The 14180-nt window shown below is 44.1% G+C and overlaps 1 protein-coding gene across 1 annotated transcript in view; it reads right to left on the bottom strand.

Annotated features, from left to right (window-relative positions):
- Positions 1 to 1468: 1468 nt before the first annotated feature.
- KCNK3 (potassium two pore domain channel subfamily K member 3) overlaps positions 1469 to 14180 on the bottom strand; it is a 423846-nt gene continuing 411134 nt past the window's right edge. Inside the window, exon 2 of the mRNA XM_033938559.1 lies at positions 1469 to 2322. Coding sequence (XP_033794450.1) covers positions 1469 to 2322 — 854 coding nt within the window. The remainder of the gene's footprint in view (positions 2323 to 14180) is intronic.

Raw genomic sequence — 14180 nt, 5'->3', positions numbered from 1 at the left:
GTTACTCACAGCTATTCAGTGGATAGAACATTTTGTGCTTTGGAAATCCCTTTTATAACTGGCAAACCCAGCCTTAGAAAAAACACAGTAGGGCATCCTGGTCCTTTCATTCACAAGCCACAGTACATTCAGCTGTACTGACAGTATGGCAAGAAATACATTTTGTGTGTGTGTGTGGTGGTGGTGGTGGTGATGGTGGTGGTGGGGGATGAATGCGACGTGCTTAAAATTATGCAAGTAGAAATGACTGAACACTATGGAAAGATGCATTTATGATTAAAACAAATTACATAATGGCCCTGATTCTATAAACGGCGCATGTCTTGGCAGGCGCTATTGACCATGGCACCTACTACAAGTCGTTCAAAGTTAGGCGCCATTTGTAGAATCGTGTTTAGTGGTGCCTAAATTGAGTTAGGTGCTGGTGGCCATCTTTTAACTTAGGTGCTGGTAAATTAGGCCAGGGTTTTCTTGGTCTAAAATACCAGTGCCTAAAGTCGGCACCTACTGGCACTTAAATTGTTCCACAGCCAAACACTGCCCTTAACCATGCCTACTTTTATGGGTAGCCATAGGTAGGTGCCTTGGTGTAGATGCCTATATGGCAACTAGCAAGTTAGGCACCTACCTGAAACTTAAATTTGGTGCTGTTGAATTAAAAGCGTAAATTGAACCAATTAAAACATTAAGTTGAGTGCCTAGATTGGCTAGGTGCAACAATCTAGGCGCCTAACGGCAGGCGTTTTTTGTTTTTTTTAAATGAATCAGGGCCAATGTGCATAATAGGCTAGTATGTTAAAGTTGTGGCTTAGGGGGGGAAGTAATCAATATGGGGTACAGTTATGATGTGTTAATTTACTGTTAACCTGGGTTATTAATAATTAGATATTGCATAAGATGGGATCTATGCTAAAATAGCATGCATTAATGGTAAAGCAACGAATCTTACCATTAGTCCACTTTGATAAATTCTCCCTGTGACTTCTAAGGTAATCGGGATTCCAACCCAAAAGAGGGTAAAACATTGGCTTTGAAAACTGGCCACAGCTGCCCCCTCCGTTACAAAGCTGCGCTAGCATTTTTAGCACAGGCCGCCATGGTAACATTTCCAATGCTCATAGAATTCCTATGAGCGTCTGCGATTTTACCACCCTGGCTGACGCTAAAAATGCTAGCATGGCTTTGTAAAGGGGAAGGGGCTAGTTTTTCTTATTTGAATTAAATGACTTTCCCCAAATTTTATTGATAAGGAACAGATAATGCTGACTCCGATGATCCATAATACGTGAATACATGTGTGTGTATACAAACAGTTGGTGCCTGCATACCCATATCTGCGTGCCCCAGACACACATAACTATATATTTTATTTCTATAAACTGCTATTTAATCATTATTTCTACCTAATATTCCCAGTTTCTCCCTGCCTTCAATTATTTCTAAGAAGTTTCTTTTGAGAGTATTAGAGCTATACAGAGCTCCTCCTCTTCATCAGTCCCCTAAACCCAGAGAGGCTGTGCAAGCCTGTAGAAACTGAACTGATGCCTGAATGCTGAGTGTTGCAAATGCATCCATTAGAAGCCATGTCAGGAAACCTACAGGGTGATGCCTGGCTCTGCTCCATACAAGTGTCCGAGGTGGACAGGTCACGAGGAATAATCATGGGGATGGAGTACTGTAACTTCTCCCTGCTCTTGTACCACAAGCAAGAGCACATGGATTGGAAATGCAGCACCTCCGCATAGACGTTGCGGAAGCCGCTGGTGGACGAGCTGGTGTCTGTCGTGTGGATGCTGGGCTGCCCATTGTGGGTGAGCAGTGCCCGGTGCTCGGCGTCCCGCTTCTCGTCCTCTGCATTCATAGTCATGAAGCGCAGCACCACCAGATTTAGGAATGCCCCAATAACGGTTAGCCCTATCAGTATGTAGACAAAGCTAAAAGCCACGTATTCGGGGTTATTCTGCAAGGCCTCGTCCTTCTGCAGGGCTACGTAGTCCCCAAAGCCTATAGTGGTGAGTGTGATAAAGCAGTAGTAAAAGGCATGGAAGAAACTCCACTTCTCGTAGGAGGAAAAGGCACCTGCTCCAATGCAAAGGGTGCTTATACAGGAGAAGAAGCCAATTGTGACCATGTTCGCCATAGAGACTTCTGTCCTCCTCATACCAAGGCACTTCTTAATGCGATGCAGGAGGTACTTGACGAAGGTGTTGATTCTTTCGCCCAGGCTCTGGAACATGACCAGTGTGAGAGGGATCCCTAATAGGGCATAGAGCATACAGAAGACCTTCCCTCCATCTGTGCTTGGGGCTGCATGCCCATATCCTGTAGAGCAAAATGAAATAAGGTTCAGATCTTTGACAAAATTTTATGCTGATAATAGTTTCTGTGCATTTCTTTTCCCATCTCACAATAGCTATTTTTCTGTCTAAATAACCATTTTATTTATTTATATTATATTATGTTCTACCATGCACTGAGGCAAATTTCAGTCAAACATGCATAATAATAATAATAAACATACTTACAATTAACTCCCCCCTCACCCCCTTTTACCAAACTGTATTAGGTTTTTTTATTGCAGGCTGTAGCAGTAAAAGCTCCAATGCTCATAGGTATCACCGTGGCCTGTGATAAAAAAAACCCTAACGCAGCATGATAAAAGGGGAGTGTGTGTGTGTGTGTGTAAATCACCTAAACAATAATTTATATTAATAGCATTAAAAAACCTAAGCAAATAGTCAAAAACAAAGGTCCAAAAGTCCATAAGACCCAACATAATGCACTATTATGAAATACATATGGACCACACATTCCCAGAAGAAACACATGCCCCTTCCCTCTGACTTATATCCAGCTACACTTTATTTATTAGGATTTATTAACTGCCTTTATTTATTTATTTAAATAATTTATAGCCCGCTACATCCACAGCTGCTGTTAAATATGTACTGCATATTTTTTATATTGTTTTATGGTAGTCCTATTATTAAGTTTCAATTTGCTTATCTCATTTATTGTACCTTAGCACCCTGAGGTTGTGGGTTCAAATCCCAACACTGCTCCTTATGACCCTGGGCAAGTCGCCTAATCCCCTATTGCCCCAGGTACATTAGATAGACTGTGAGCCTGCCAGGACAGATAGAGAAAAATGCTTGAGTACCTGAATGTACACCGCTTAGGTTATAAGTGGTATAAAGGCTATAAATAGATAAATTAATAAATATGTTTATATTTGGTCATTTTACTATTGCTATACTGTTAGGAGGAGAGTGTGGAGTCTCAGCACCCTGAGGTTGAGGTGCGCTGCTCCTTTTGACCTTGGACAAGTCACTTAATCCTCCACTGCCCCAGTCTGCTGGTATAGATAGAGGAAATGCTTGAAGTACCTGTATGTAAACTGCTTTGAGTGTGGTTGTATAACTACAAAAAGGCAGTATCCAAGTCCCAATCCCTTTCACTTAGTAAGTTTTATGCTGAACTGTACTTGCTATACACCACTTTGGGTGGATTTCTTCATAAAAGCAGTTAATAAATCCCAATAAATATCAAAGGGTTGAATAGGTCCAAAAACTGAAAAGCTTGGTATTCAGTAATCAGGCTAATTAAAATTGTCCCCCAAATTACAGTATTCCAAAGTCTCAGGGCACCTTTTATCAAGCCAACAAGGTAAATGCTTCATAGGAATTGAATGAACGTCAGAGCATTTACCTCACTGGCCCGTGTTAAAAGGCTCTATCACTGCTTCATAAAAGGAGACCTCAGTCTTCAAAGATACACTTATTTGAGCTTTATGTAAGAACTGCTGAACTCCCTGAAGCAGTGGATAGATTAATAAAAACATGAGGTCTCAATACAGGAGGTTTTGAAATTAAAACGGAATTGTCTGCCAGTGTTTGATTTTGTGTCTTATCTCTGATGAGTTTATTTTTCCTTATCTTTAAAGTGTCACAATTAATAATACATATGTATTTTTTGAAGATGAGAAATTGAAATACTGCAATTTTTTGAGACAATTTGAAATAGTATGATCAGTTAACACTGAGGGCTCCTTTTACAAAGCTGCGGTAGCAAATGAACTTTTGAGTTTATGGACACATTTGTGTGCCTTAGTTCTATCCCTATGGTTGTAAGTAATCTCTTTCTATTATATTGATGAAAATTGTAAACTAGGCTTCCTATTTTTATTTCTTCCCCCTTTCCCACTCTCATTTAGGGGCCCTTTTGCTAAAGGGCATTAAGCTTAATGCATGGTAAGCATATACAAACAGGATACTGCAAAAATTAATTTAAGTGGTTGGAGGTAGTTTGCCTGTTAGTTTGCACTAACCTGCATATTACCAATATTTAAATACTATTTTTTGGAGGGGGATATCACAGGTAGAGAGTGAGCATTTCTGTGTCATCCTGCTAGTGCGTTATGATTAGTGCATGCTAACGAGTATAACATAAAGTTAACATGGGAGCACTAGGGCCCTGATTTTGTAAATGGCACCTAGCTTCTATGTGCTGTTGAGCATGGGTGTCAATCACCTGCTAGGCGCCATTTATAGAATTGCACCTAGCGGAGCCTAAGTGTTCTTAGGCACTGGTAGGCATTAAAACTTTAGGCACACTAACCCTAACCTCAAATCTGTCCCTAACTATGCCTACTTGCTGGAAGGTGCCTTGGTGTAGACACCTACCTCAAAGTGATAAACCCTTAGGGTGAAATTCTAAAATTGGTGCCTAAACTGCGAGGAACACAGAGAGAGGGGTGACATGATAGAGACGTTTAAATATGTTACTGGCTGTATTGAGGTAGAAGAAGACATCTTTTTCCTTACAGGACCTACGGCGACAAGAGGGCATCCACTAAAAATCAGGGGCAGGAGATTTCATGGTGACACTAGGAAGTACTTCTTCACCGAAAGGGTGGTTGACCGTTGGAATGATCTTCCACTTCAGGTAGTTGAGGCCAATAAGGTGACTGACTTTAAGAACAAATGGGATCAACATGTGGGTTCACTTCAAAGAAATACTTAGGGGGGAGGGTTATTTGAGTGAGCAGACTTGTTGGGCCGAAGGCCCTTTTTTTGCCGTCATATTCTATGTTTCTAAATTTAGGTGCCAGTAGGCGTCCAGCAGTGCCTAAGTTAACTGAAGAATGCCATTAGAAATGGCAATAAATGGTGAGGTTGAAGTGCCTATCAGTGCCTAAATAAGGGCACTAGAATTGCACTTAAGTAGGCACTTTAGGCCGCCGAACATCAAAGTAGGCATGGCCAACACCTACGTAGGCATGAGTCATGCAAAGATGGGCACCAGAAATGTAGGCCCGGAAAACCCTGGCATACATTTCCGGCACTTATCATTCCCATAGGCGTGATTCTGAAAGCAGCACTGATGTGTTATTGAGACGCGATCAGCGACCACTTTTAAAGCAGCCCCCCGATATTGGCACCGTTTACAGAATCCGACCCTTACTGACCCCCCTTATACAAAAATGTAGCATAGTTTTTAGTGCCAGCCGCGGCGATAACAGCTCCGATGCTCATAGAATTCCTATGAGTGTCCGAGATGCTACTGCCTTGGCCGGCACTAATAACCATGCTATATAAAAGTTGGGGTGAGAGGTGAGTTAGGTGGCTACCGGTTAATTAATGCTTGCTTTTACAAAGCCATGATAGAGGTTTCTACTGCGGGCCGGCGAAAATTCCTATGAGCGCTGGAACATGTACCTCACTTGCCTGCAGTAGAAACCTCTACCGTGGCTTTGTAAAAAGAAGCCCTATGTTTTTAAAATGTTTTTTTAAATAGCGCTTTCAATTATCAGCACTGAGTAAGTCAATTAAACAAAAATGGCAGCATTATTGTATTCTGCTAATACAATAAAAGAAAAAGCCCTAAAACGTATTATGTTAAATCATGGCTTAGGGTGTGAGAAAGTCCTAAGTTAAAATGCATTAAGCACAAATTTTACTGCCCTGTAGTAAACTTCTACTACTATCCATTCACAATACTGCAGATGGGGCTTCACCAACAACTTGTACAGGGGCATCGACAACTCCTTTCTTCTGCTGGTTATGCCTCCAACTATATAGCCCTCAGATCCTCTAACACCATCACCTCAAGGTCCTTCTCCCAGTCTAAGTGAATATCAGCTTCTTAACTCCCTTGGACTTCTACTCCCAAAATGCATCACACTGCATTTCTCTGCATTCAATTATACCTGCCAAACATTAGATCATTCTTTTAACTTTTGCTGATCCTTTTTCATGTTGCATGAAAGAAACAAAGTAGGTGCCAAGAGGCTCCTACAAAACATGGTGCTGGGATCAAGTGGTTACAGGCAGGGTTGACGATCTGTGCTGCTAAGTTACAGTTAATTTATTTGATTTACCGCAATTATTAACATAAAAATTAAATCAAAATGGTTTACAATAGTAAAAACAGGGGTGACAATTCAAAAATCAATATGCATAGACAAGGCAAAACTACAAAACAAACAGTAATTGGAAAGAGGGAATAGGAAAGATTTACAATACATTAAGGGTTAAAAAAAAGGGAAGGAACACAACAAAAGGTAAGGGGAAAGATGAAAATCTCATGTTAACTAAGGATAAAAAAAAATTAAAAAGGGGATATATCGAACGCTATTTTAAAATAATATGCCTTAAGTTGTGACTTCAAGTTTTTCAGTGATTTCTCAGCCCTTAAATCTGATGGAAGAGAATTCCACAAAATAGGGACCATTACCGAAAAGCTCGAATCCCTATTAATATCCAGAAACATCTGTCTAAATGAGGGAACATCGAAGGGAGGTGCCAGAAATGTAGGCCCGTAAAACTCTGGCCTAAATTTCCGGCGCCTACCTTCGATGCAGGCTGCAATGCTGAAAACAACGCTGCAATCTGAGTGATGTGCGGCCAGTGCCATTTTTTTTTTCAGATTCCAGGCCTTGATGCCTAATTATATAGAATAAGGGGATAAATGTTTTAAGATATAATAATACTTGGTCAATCAATATTTATAAAAATGAAATTGGCCTCAAATGATGCCTTCCACAGTCATTGGGATGATCTCTCTGAAATTTCACTTTCACATGGTCCACCAAGGGCCACACAATGAGACACTTGACAAAAATATAATGCTGACCTTAAAGAAAAAGATATGGTCTCTCACATGTTATTCACAGCTGGTGACTATTTGACCCCCAACTTTCCTTTTGTCTTATTGTTTTTGGTCTTGTCTAGTGGTTCTCAAAACAGTCCTCATGACCCTGGAGGCTGTCAAACTTTCAGGATATTTATAATACATGCACATGAGTTAAAATAGATAAACAACATTTCCAGTGTAGGAAAATGAATTGTATACACAGTCATTCATTTTGCCATCCTGAAAGCCCGATTGGCTAGGGTCATGAGGAAATGTCTGAGGACAAATTGCTTTAGAGTACTGAAGCCTTGAAACTATTATAACATGCTCAGTTATCTTGTCTAACTGATAAGAGACCACTGAAGAACACAGTAACATAACAAAGCTTAGGGCTAGATCTACTAAGCAAACCGATCGTGAACTGATTGGTTTGCGAGCCCTTTGCGACCCGATTCACTAACCTCTCCTCCGAACCGATCCCGATCCCGATCCATGCATGCAAATGAGGGGAATCGGCATGCAAAGCAGGAAGGACGCAATTCACTAAACTTACCGACTGGCTGGCCGATCAAAAAACTAGTGACTGGTGAGGACCAGTCACTTGTGCTAAAACCCTGCTCTCTGCCCCAATTCTCCTGCTCTGGCCACCCTGATTTCAGCGCTCTGCCCCGATTCTCCTGCCCTGCTCAGCCCCGCCTCACCTGCCCTTCCCCGCAGTGCGAGCCCGTGGTTTTAATCCATGTGTTTAAAGCAGGTTAAACTCATGGGATCGCAAAGTTAAAAAAATAGTTTAAAAAAAGAAATAAAAACAGGCACGGACCAGCAGTGCATGCGCAGATCATCTACATGCTGTTGGTGGGGAACGTGCCAATGATTGCCCCCATTTGCATGCAGGCCTTTAGTGAATTCGTCAGCCTTGTATGCAATCGGGCACGAATCGGACACGGAAAGGAGGTTAGTGAATCTAGCCCAAAGTGGATAATATTTCAAAGACCAATCAGTCCAGTCACAAACTTGGGGAGACCTCAGCTCCTGCTCTTGCTCCTGCCTCTTCCCATCCCTCCTCTTTTCCCTCCCAACAAACCGCAGTCTGAATCCATGGTAAATTTTCCGCTACGAGAAGTTTATTGTAGCCGCAGCTTGGTTACATAAGAATAAGCAATAAAGTAATTATCACTAGGGTTGCCAGACGTCCGGATTTCCCTTTAGAGGACATGTCCGGGGGTCCAGACAGCTTTTCAAAACCCGGCACTTTGCCTGGGTTTTGAAAAGAAATTGCATCAGGAGGGGGCATCCGTGCATGTGCAAATGCAACACGGGGACATCACGCCACAACCGCACATGCGCAGATGCCTTTCTGCCCGATGAACAGTTAGCATGGCCTGGGCTGAGGGCGAGCTGGTGCATAACAGGGCAGGGATGGGTGGAATTGGGCGGGTCTAGGGGGTCCAGATTTTACTGACACTAATTATCACCAATATGCAACTTAATTCCTACATAGGTATAACAATGCTTAGCACTAGCAACAACTACTAATCTATCACAAATTTCTATCCTGGCTAATAGCTGTCCTAATCTAGACCCAGGGGGGCCACAGAATCACCAAAATGGGGAAAGCTGGGGCCACTGCCATTTACATTAGTCATTCTCTGAGTGTTTATTTGATTGCATATGAATAGGCATCGCCGTTCTAGCCGTGCTCTACTCCCACTTGGCCTGAGCCACCGTCCAAGCTTCTTAGGCCCTGCTGACTGATCCTGCCCCCTTTCGCTGTTTAAGTGAGTGGGTACCGCTGGTCACTTCTCGGGCATGCCCCTCCATCCAAGAGGGGTTTCTCATTAGCCATTGAGAGGTAGGAGCCCTCCCTTTAGAGTGGCACAAATCCTATCCCTTCTTCCTACATAGACCCCCCCCCCTCATCTCATGGCCCCCTGGGTCACCAATCCTGCCTGCTGCGATGAGCTTGGCCACTGCTCTGGTGGTTATGCTGGCAGTATACTGACATTTAGTGCCGTGGGTGGGATGATGAGTGTGCATTTCCTCCTGGCACTCCACTGAAAAGATGGCTGTGCCAGGTGATAGCCCACTTTAAAGAAATCAGCTGTTCAACTTGCTCCAATCTCCTATCCCCCCTATTGGCTCCTCTGCTCCTTCCTTCCTTCCCCACTGCTCCTCTATCCGTTCCAACCTGGGAGGCCCCTCCTTTTGTGGTAGGCCTCATGAGTTACTCCAGCCTGCTTCTATATTCTTGGTTATTCTTGCCCATAGTATTAAGGATATATTGCAGCTGTTTGTCAGACAGCATGGTAATTTGGGAGGTATCTCTTATCAGAGGCATAGTAAGGGGGACATGGAAGGCAAACCGCCTCAGGTGCCATGTTGATGGGAGCGCCAGAATCTCTCCACCCTACCGCACTACTCCATGTACATGCCATCTCTCCCCCCTCCCCACCACCACGTACCTCTGTAGATCTTTGCTAGTGCAAGCAACTTCTCCTGCCTATTGCTCGCATCAGCCTGTTTCCCCTCTGAATCACTTCCAGGTGAAGGGGCCAGGAAGTGACATCAGAGGGAAATCCAAAGCTGGCGTGAGAAGCATGCTGGACAAAAGTCACTTGCACTGTTGAAGATTCAGAGGTATGGGAGAGGGGAAGGGAGAGCGCGAGTGTGGGGGATGTGGAAGGGACCTCCCCGGGCATTTCCTAACCTTACTATACTACTGGCTCTTCTTATACAGAACAGTTTTGTCATCCTTCTCATTTGCACTCTATTATCTCAGGGAAAAGTGCAGGAAAAAATATTCTATTTAATTCATACCAAGTATCCTATTTTTCTGATTTCTAATCACTAAACTCTATAATATTAATCTAAATAGCTACCAGTTCCAAGATGACTCTTGCCTGAACATCCGGTCTCATAGATGCAGCATACAGCCCATCAGATAGACCTGGCTACATAAGCACATGCATTTTGGTTAGGACTTCTAGTTCTTACTGCACTTCCAGCCTGCTAGGGAGATCCTGCTACTGACCCTGAAAAGATTTAAGCATAACATGAAAAACCCAGAACAATTTACCAGCACCTGCCAGTCTAAACTGCAAACGCAAATCACTGAAAAATGTAAGGAAAACAAACCACAAGTCATTTTGTCAGGCTGAAATACAAGACATTATCGAAATTGCCTTTAAAAATAGAGAGTCATCAACAGCAACGTGACATTGACTGACTTTTGCCAATCTATTCATTTCCTACTTAAAAGATTGCCATTTTCTCCAGGGCCTACTATGGCTATCGGACCTGCAATAAATACACGGGGGAAGGTAGATTCTACCAAGAGAGGGGGGAAATCAGTTCTTTAATCTTTAGTACCAAAAACGATCTGGTAAGGATGCTGGCTTTATGTCACACACAGTGGCGTAGCGAGGGTTAAAGGCTCCGGGGGCAGAGGCGCCCCTCCCCTGCCCTAGTCTCCTCCCTCCTGCAACTTCCCCGGTCCCCCCCCCTTGCCCTACGCGCATCCCCCTTCCCTCATTCCTCTAGTTGTTCACCGCCACGAATAACAACTTCAACGTTCTCCTCACAACCCTGGCGGCTCTCCCTCTGATGTCGCCTCCTATGTGCGGCATCCGAAAATGATGTCGGCGGGAGAGCTGACATGGTCGTGAGGAACACGAAGTTGCCACTCGTGGCGGTGAACAGCAAGAGGTGCGGGAGAAAGGAAGTGATTGCATGCGTATGGCGAGGGGGCAGAGAGGAGCGGTGCCGAGCCCTCACCAACACGGTACCCGGGGCGTACCGTACCCTTTCGCCCTTCCTTACTATGCCACTGGCCACACACTAGCCATGCACAAAGGAGGAGTAGCCTAATGGTTAGCACTTTAAGCTAAGAACCAGGGAAACCAGCATGATAATCCATGTTCCCCACTAAACATGCCTCGTGACTTTAAGATAAGCAGTCTGGGGTCTTTTCAGTAAATGTGGCCCAAAGTTAGGTGCAGCTATGATCCACACTATGGTAGGTTTTTATATAGGGTGCTTTGCACAGTGTTCCCTTTACAGAATACTAGCTTGGTGTTCTTCTCGCACCTAAGTTTGCCAGGTTTTCCAATTGGAAAATCTGGACCCGTAGACCTGCCCAGTTCTGCCCATACCTATCCTAATCCCGCCCCCAGCCCTAGCCCTGCTTCCCCCTACTGCCTGCATGCGCGGAATTCCTCCCTGCCTGACATGATTTGAGGAGGCTTTTGAAAAGCCCGTTTTGAAAAGCTATCTGGACCCCCGGACATAGAGAATGACACGGTGACAAAATTCATCACTGTTCCCGTCCCCACGGATAACGGCGGGAAACCATCTTCATGTCATTCTTTAAGGAGAGAGGGAAGAATCAGAGTATGAATGGCCACAACCATTGACCCGCAAGCTTTGCTTTGAAGAATGCTGGTGTAGAAGGACTGAGGTTGAAATAGACACTAGAAAATGACATGGGATTATTTCCCACGGTTATTCGCGGGGACGGGAACAGTGATGAATTTTGTCACTGTGTCATTCTCTAATGTCCTCAAAAGGAGGACATGTCTGGGGAAATCCAGACATCTGGTAACCCTACTTGCACCTAACTTTGGATGTAAGCACTTATGCCTGCTAAGAACATAAGAACATAAGAATTGCCGCTGCTGGGTCAGACCAGTGGTCCATCGTGCCCAGCAGTCCGCTCACGTGGCGGCCCTAGCCTTACCTGCGTACGTTCTGGTTTAGCAGGAACTTGTCTTACTTTGTCTTGAATCCCTGGAGGGTGTTTTCCCCTATAATATCCTCCGGAAGAGCGTTCCAGTTTTCTACCACTCTCTGGGTGAAGTAGAACTTCCTTACTTTTGTACGGAATCTATCCCCTTTCAACTTTAGAGATTGCCCTCTTGTTCTCTCTACCTTGGAGAGGGTGAACAACCTGTCCTTATCTACTAAGTCTATTCCCTTCAGTACCTTGAGTGTTTCGATCATGTCCCTTCTCAATCTCCTCTGTTCAAGGGAGAAGAGGCCCGGTTTCTCTAATCTCTCACTGTACAGCAACTTCAGCTCCTTAACGCAGTATTCCAGGTGGGGGCGTACCATGGCATGGCATGATAGCCTTCTCCGATCTGTTTGTGATCCCCTTATTAATCATTCCTAGCATTCTGTTTGCCCTTTTTGCTGCCGCCGCGCATTGCGCGGACAGCTTCATCAACTTGTTGACCAGTACTCCCTAGTCTCTTTCTTGGGGGGTTTCTCCAAGTATCGCACCGGACATCCCGTATTCGTGTATAAGATTTTAAGCACCTCGCTCATCGTACCAATTGCCAGGTCGTTTATAAATATGTTGAAGAGCACGGATCCAAGCACCGAACCCTGCAGCACTCCACTCCGTGATGCTTTTCCAGTCTGAGTATTGTCCATTTACCCCCACTTTCTGTTTCCTATCTGCCAGCCAGTTTTTAATCCACATGAGTATTTCACCCTCGATTCCATGGCTCGCAATTTTTCAAAGTAGTCATTCATGCGGAACCTTGTTGAACGCCTTCTGAAAATCCAGATATACAATGTCGACCGGGTCACCCTTGACTATCTGCCTGGTATAAATGCTTGTGCCCACAGATGGTCTTAAGGTGCACAAATGCAGGTATTCTATGATATTGCACCTAGTTTCTGGGAATGTCCCCTGACCCTCCTATGGCCACACTCCCTTTTGATTTGCATTCTATGAAATTTAGGCACACTTGTTATAGCGTATAGGCCAGGTCTATGGATAGTTCCTAATGACTGCCAATTATGTGCTTGTTAACCCCAATAATTGATTATTAGCGCCTAATCGACTAATTAGTTTACATGTAGATGTATAATGCATGCCCAAATTTGGCTGACCTAAACAGAATCTGGAGGTTACCATGCAATTTAATGCACAGTAATCGTTACTGCATGAGCGCAGCAATGGGTTTTGCATTATTATGATAGTTGCCACATTCGAAACCACAGTGCTAGGAGGTGGTAACCGATAGTGGTGTAGCGAGGGTGAGAGGCGCCCAGGACAGTGGCACCCCTTCCCTGCCCTCTTCTCCTCACCCCCCCCCATCTCCACACACTCCTTCCCCGCTCCCTCCTGTCACTTCCCTTCCCCCGTACTTCTGTAACATTCTGGCATAAGCAGCAACCCCCAAAGCTGTTGTCGCGCCAGAATTGGTTCTTCCTCTGACATCACTTCCTAGGTGCGAGTCCAGGAAGTGATGTCAGAGGAAGAGCCAACGATGGCACAACAGCAGCTTGGGGGGTTGCTGCTCACATCTGGAACGTTCTGAGGTACGGGAGAAGGGAAGCGGCATGTGGGTGGACGAGGAAGGAGCAGGGAGGTGGGGAGGAGGAAAGGTGCCTGCGCCCTAATCAAGATGGCTACTGGGGCAGATTGCCCCCCCCCACCTCTCCTCACTTAGTATGCCACTGGTAACAGGATGGGGTATGCTAAGTGTTTCTGTGCTATTTGCAATCTGAGTAACATAGAAACATGACGGCAGGTAAAGGCCAAATGGCCCATCTAGTCTGCCCATCTACAGTAACCATTATCTCTTTCTCTCTCCGAAATATCCCACGTGCCTATCCCCAGGCCCTCTTGAATTCAGACATAGTCTCTGTCTCCTGTTGCATGCATCTACCACCCTTTCCGTAAAAAAGTATTTCCTCAGATTACTCTTTTTAGTTCAAAAAGTTTTATTAGTTTTATATAGTAAAACAGTATACATTACCAGAAAAACAATTACACAACAGAAAGCATTAAGTTGAGACAACTGCAACATCTAATTCACTTTATCTGATCTTGCTCAGGTACCCACTTTGATTCCAGGTTCTTTGATTCATTGATGTTATTATACATGAATTTTGAAAGTATTAGAACTTCAGGTGCATTATTTGGAAATGCACGCTGAACATCTGTTCATTATAATTTCTTCTAATACTGTTGTCAGCTTACCATCTTCTCTAAGCTTTTGTGGCATTTTGTCACCTTGCCATAATCTTCAGAATTT

Source organism: Geotrypetes seraphini, chromosome 3 (assembly GCF_902459505.1).
Source record: "Geotrypetes seraphini chromosome 3, aGeoSer1.1, whole genome shotgun sequence".
Lineage (NCBI taxonomy): Eukaryota > Metazoa > Chordata > Amphibia > Gymnophiona > Dermophiidae > Geotrypetes > Geotrypetes seraphini.
Note: the sequence above shows the minus strand (reverse complement) of the source record. Positions and strands in the feature narration are given on the sequence as shown.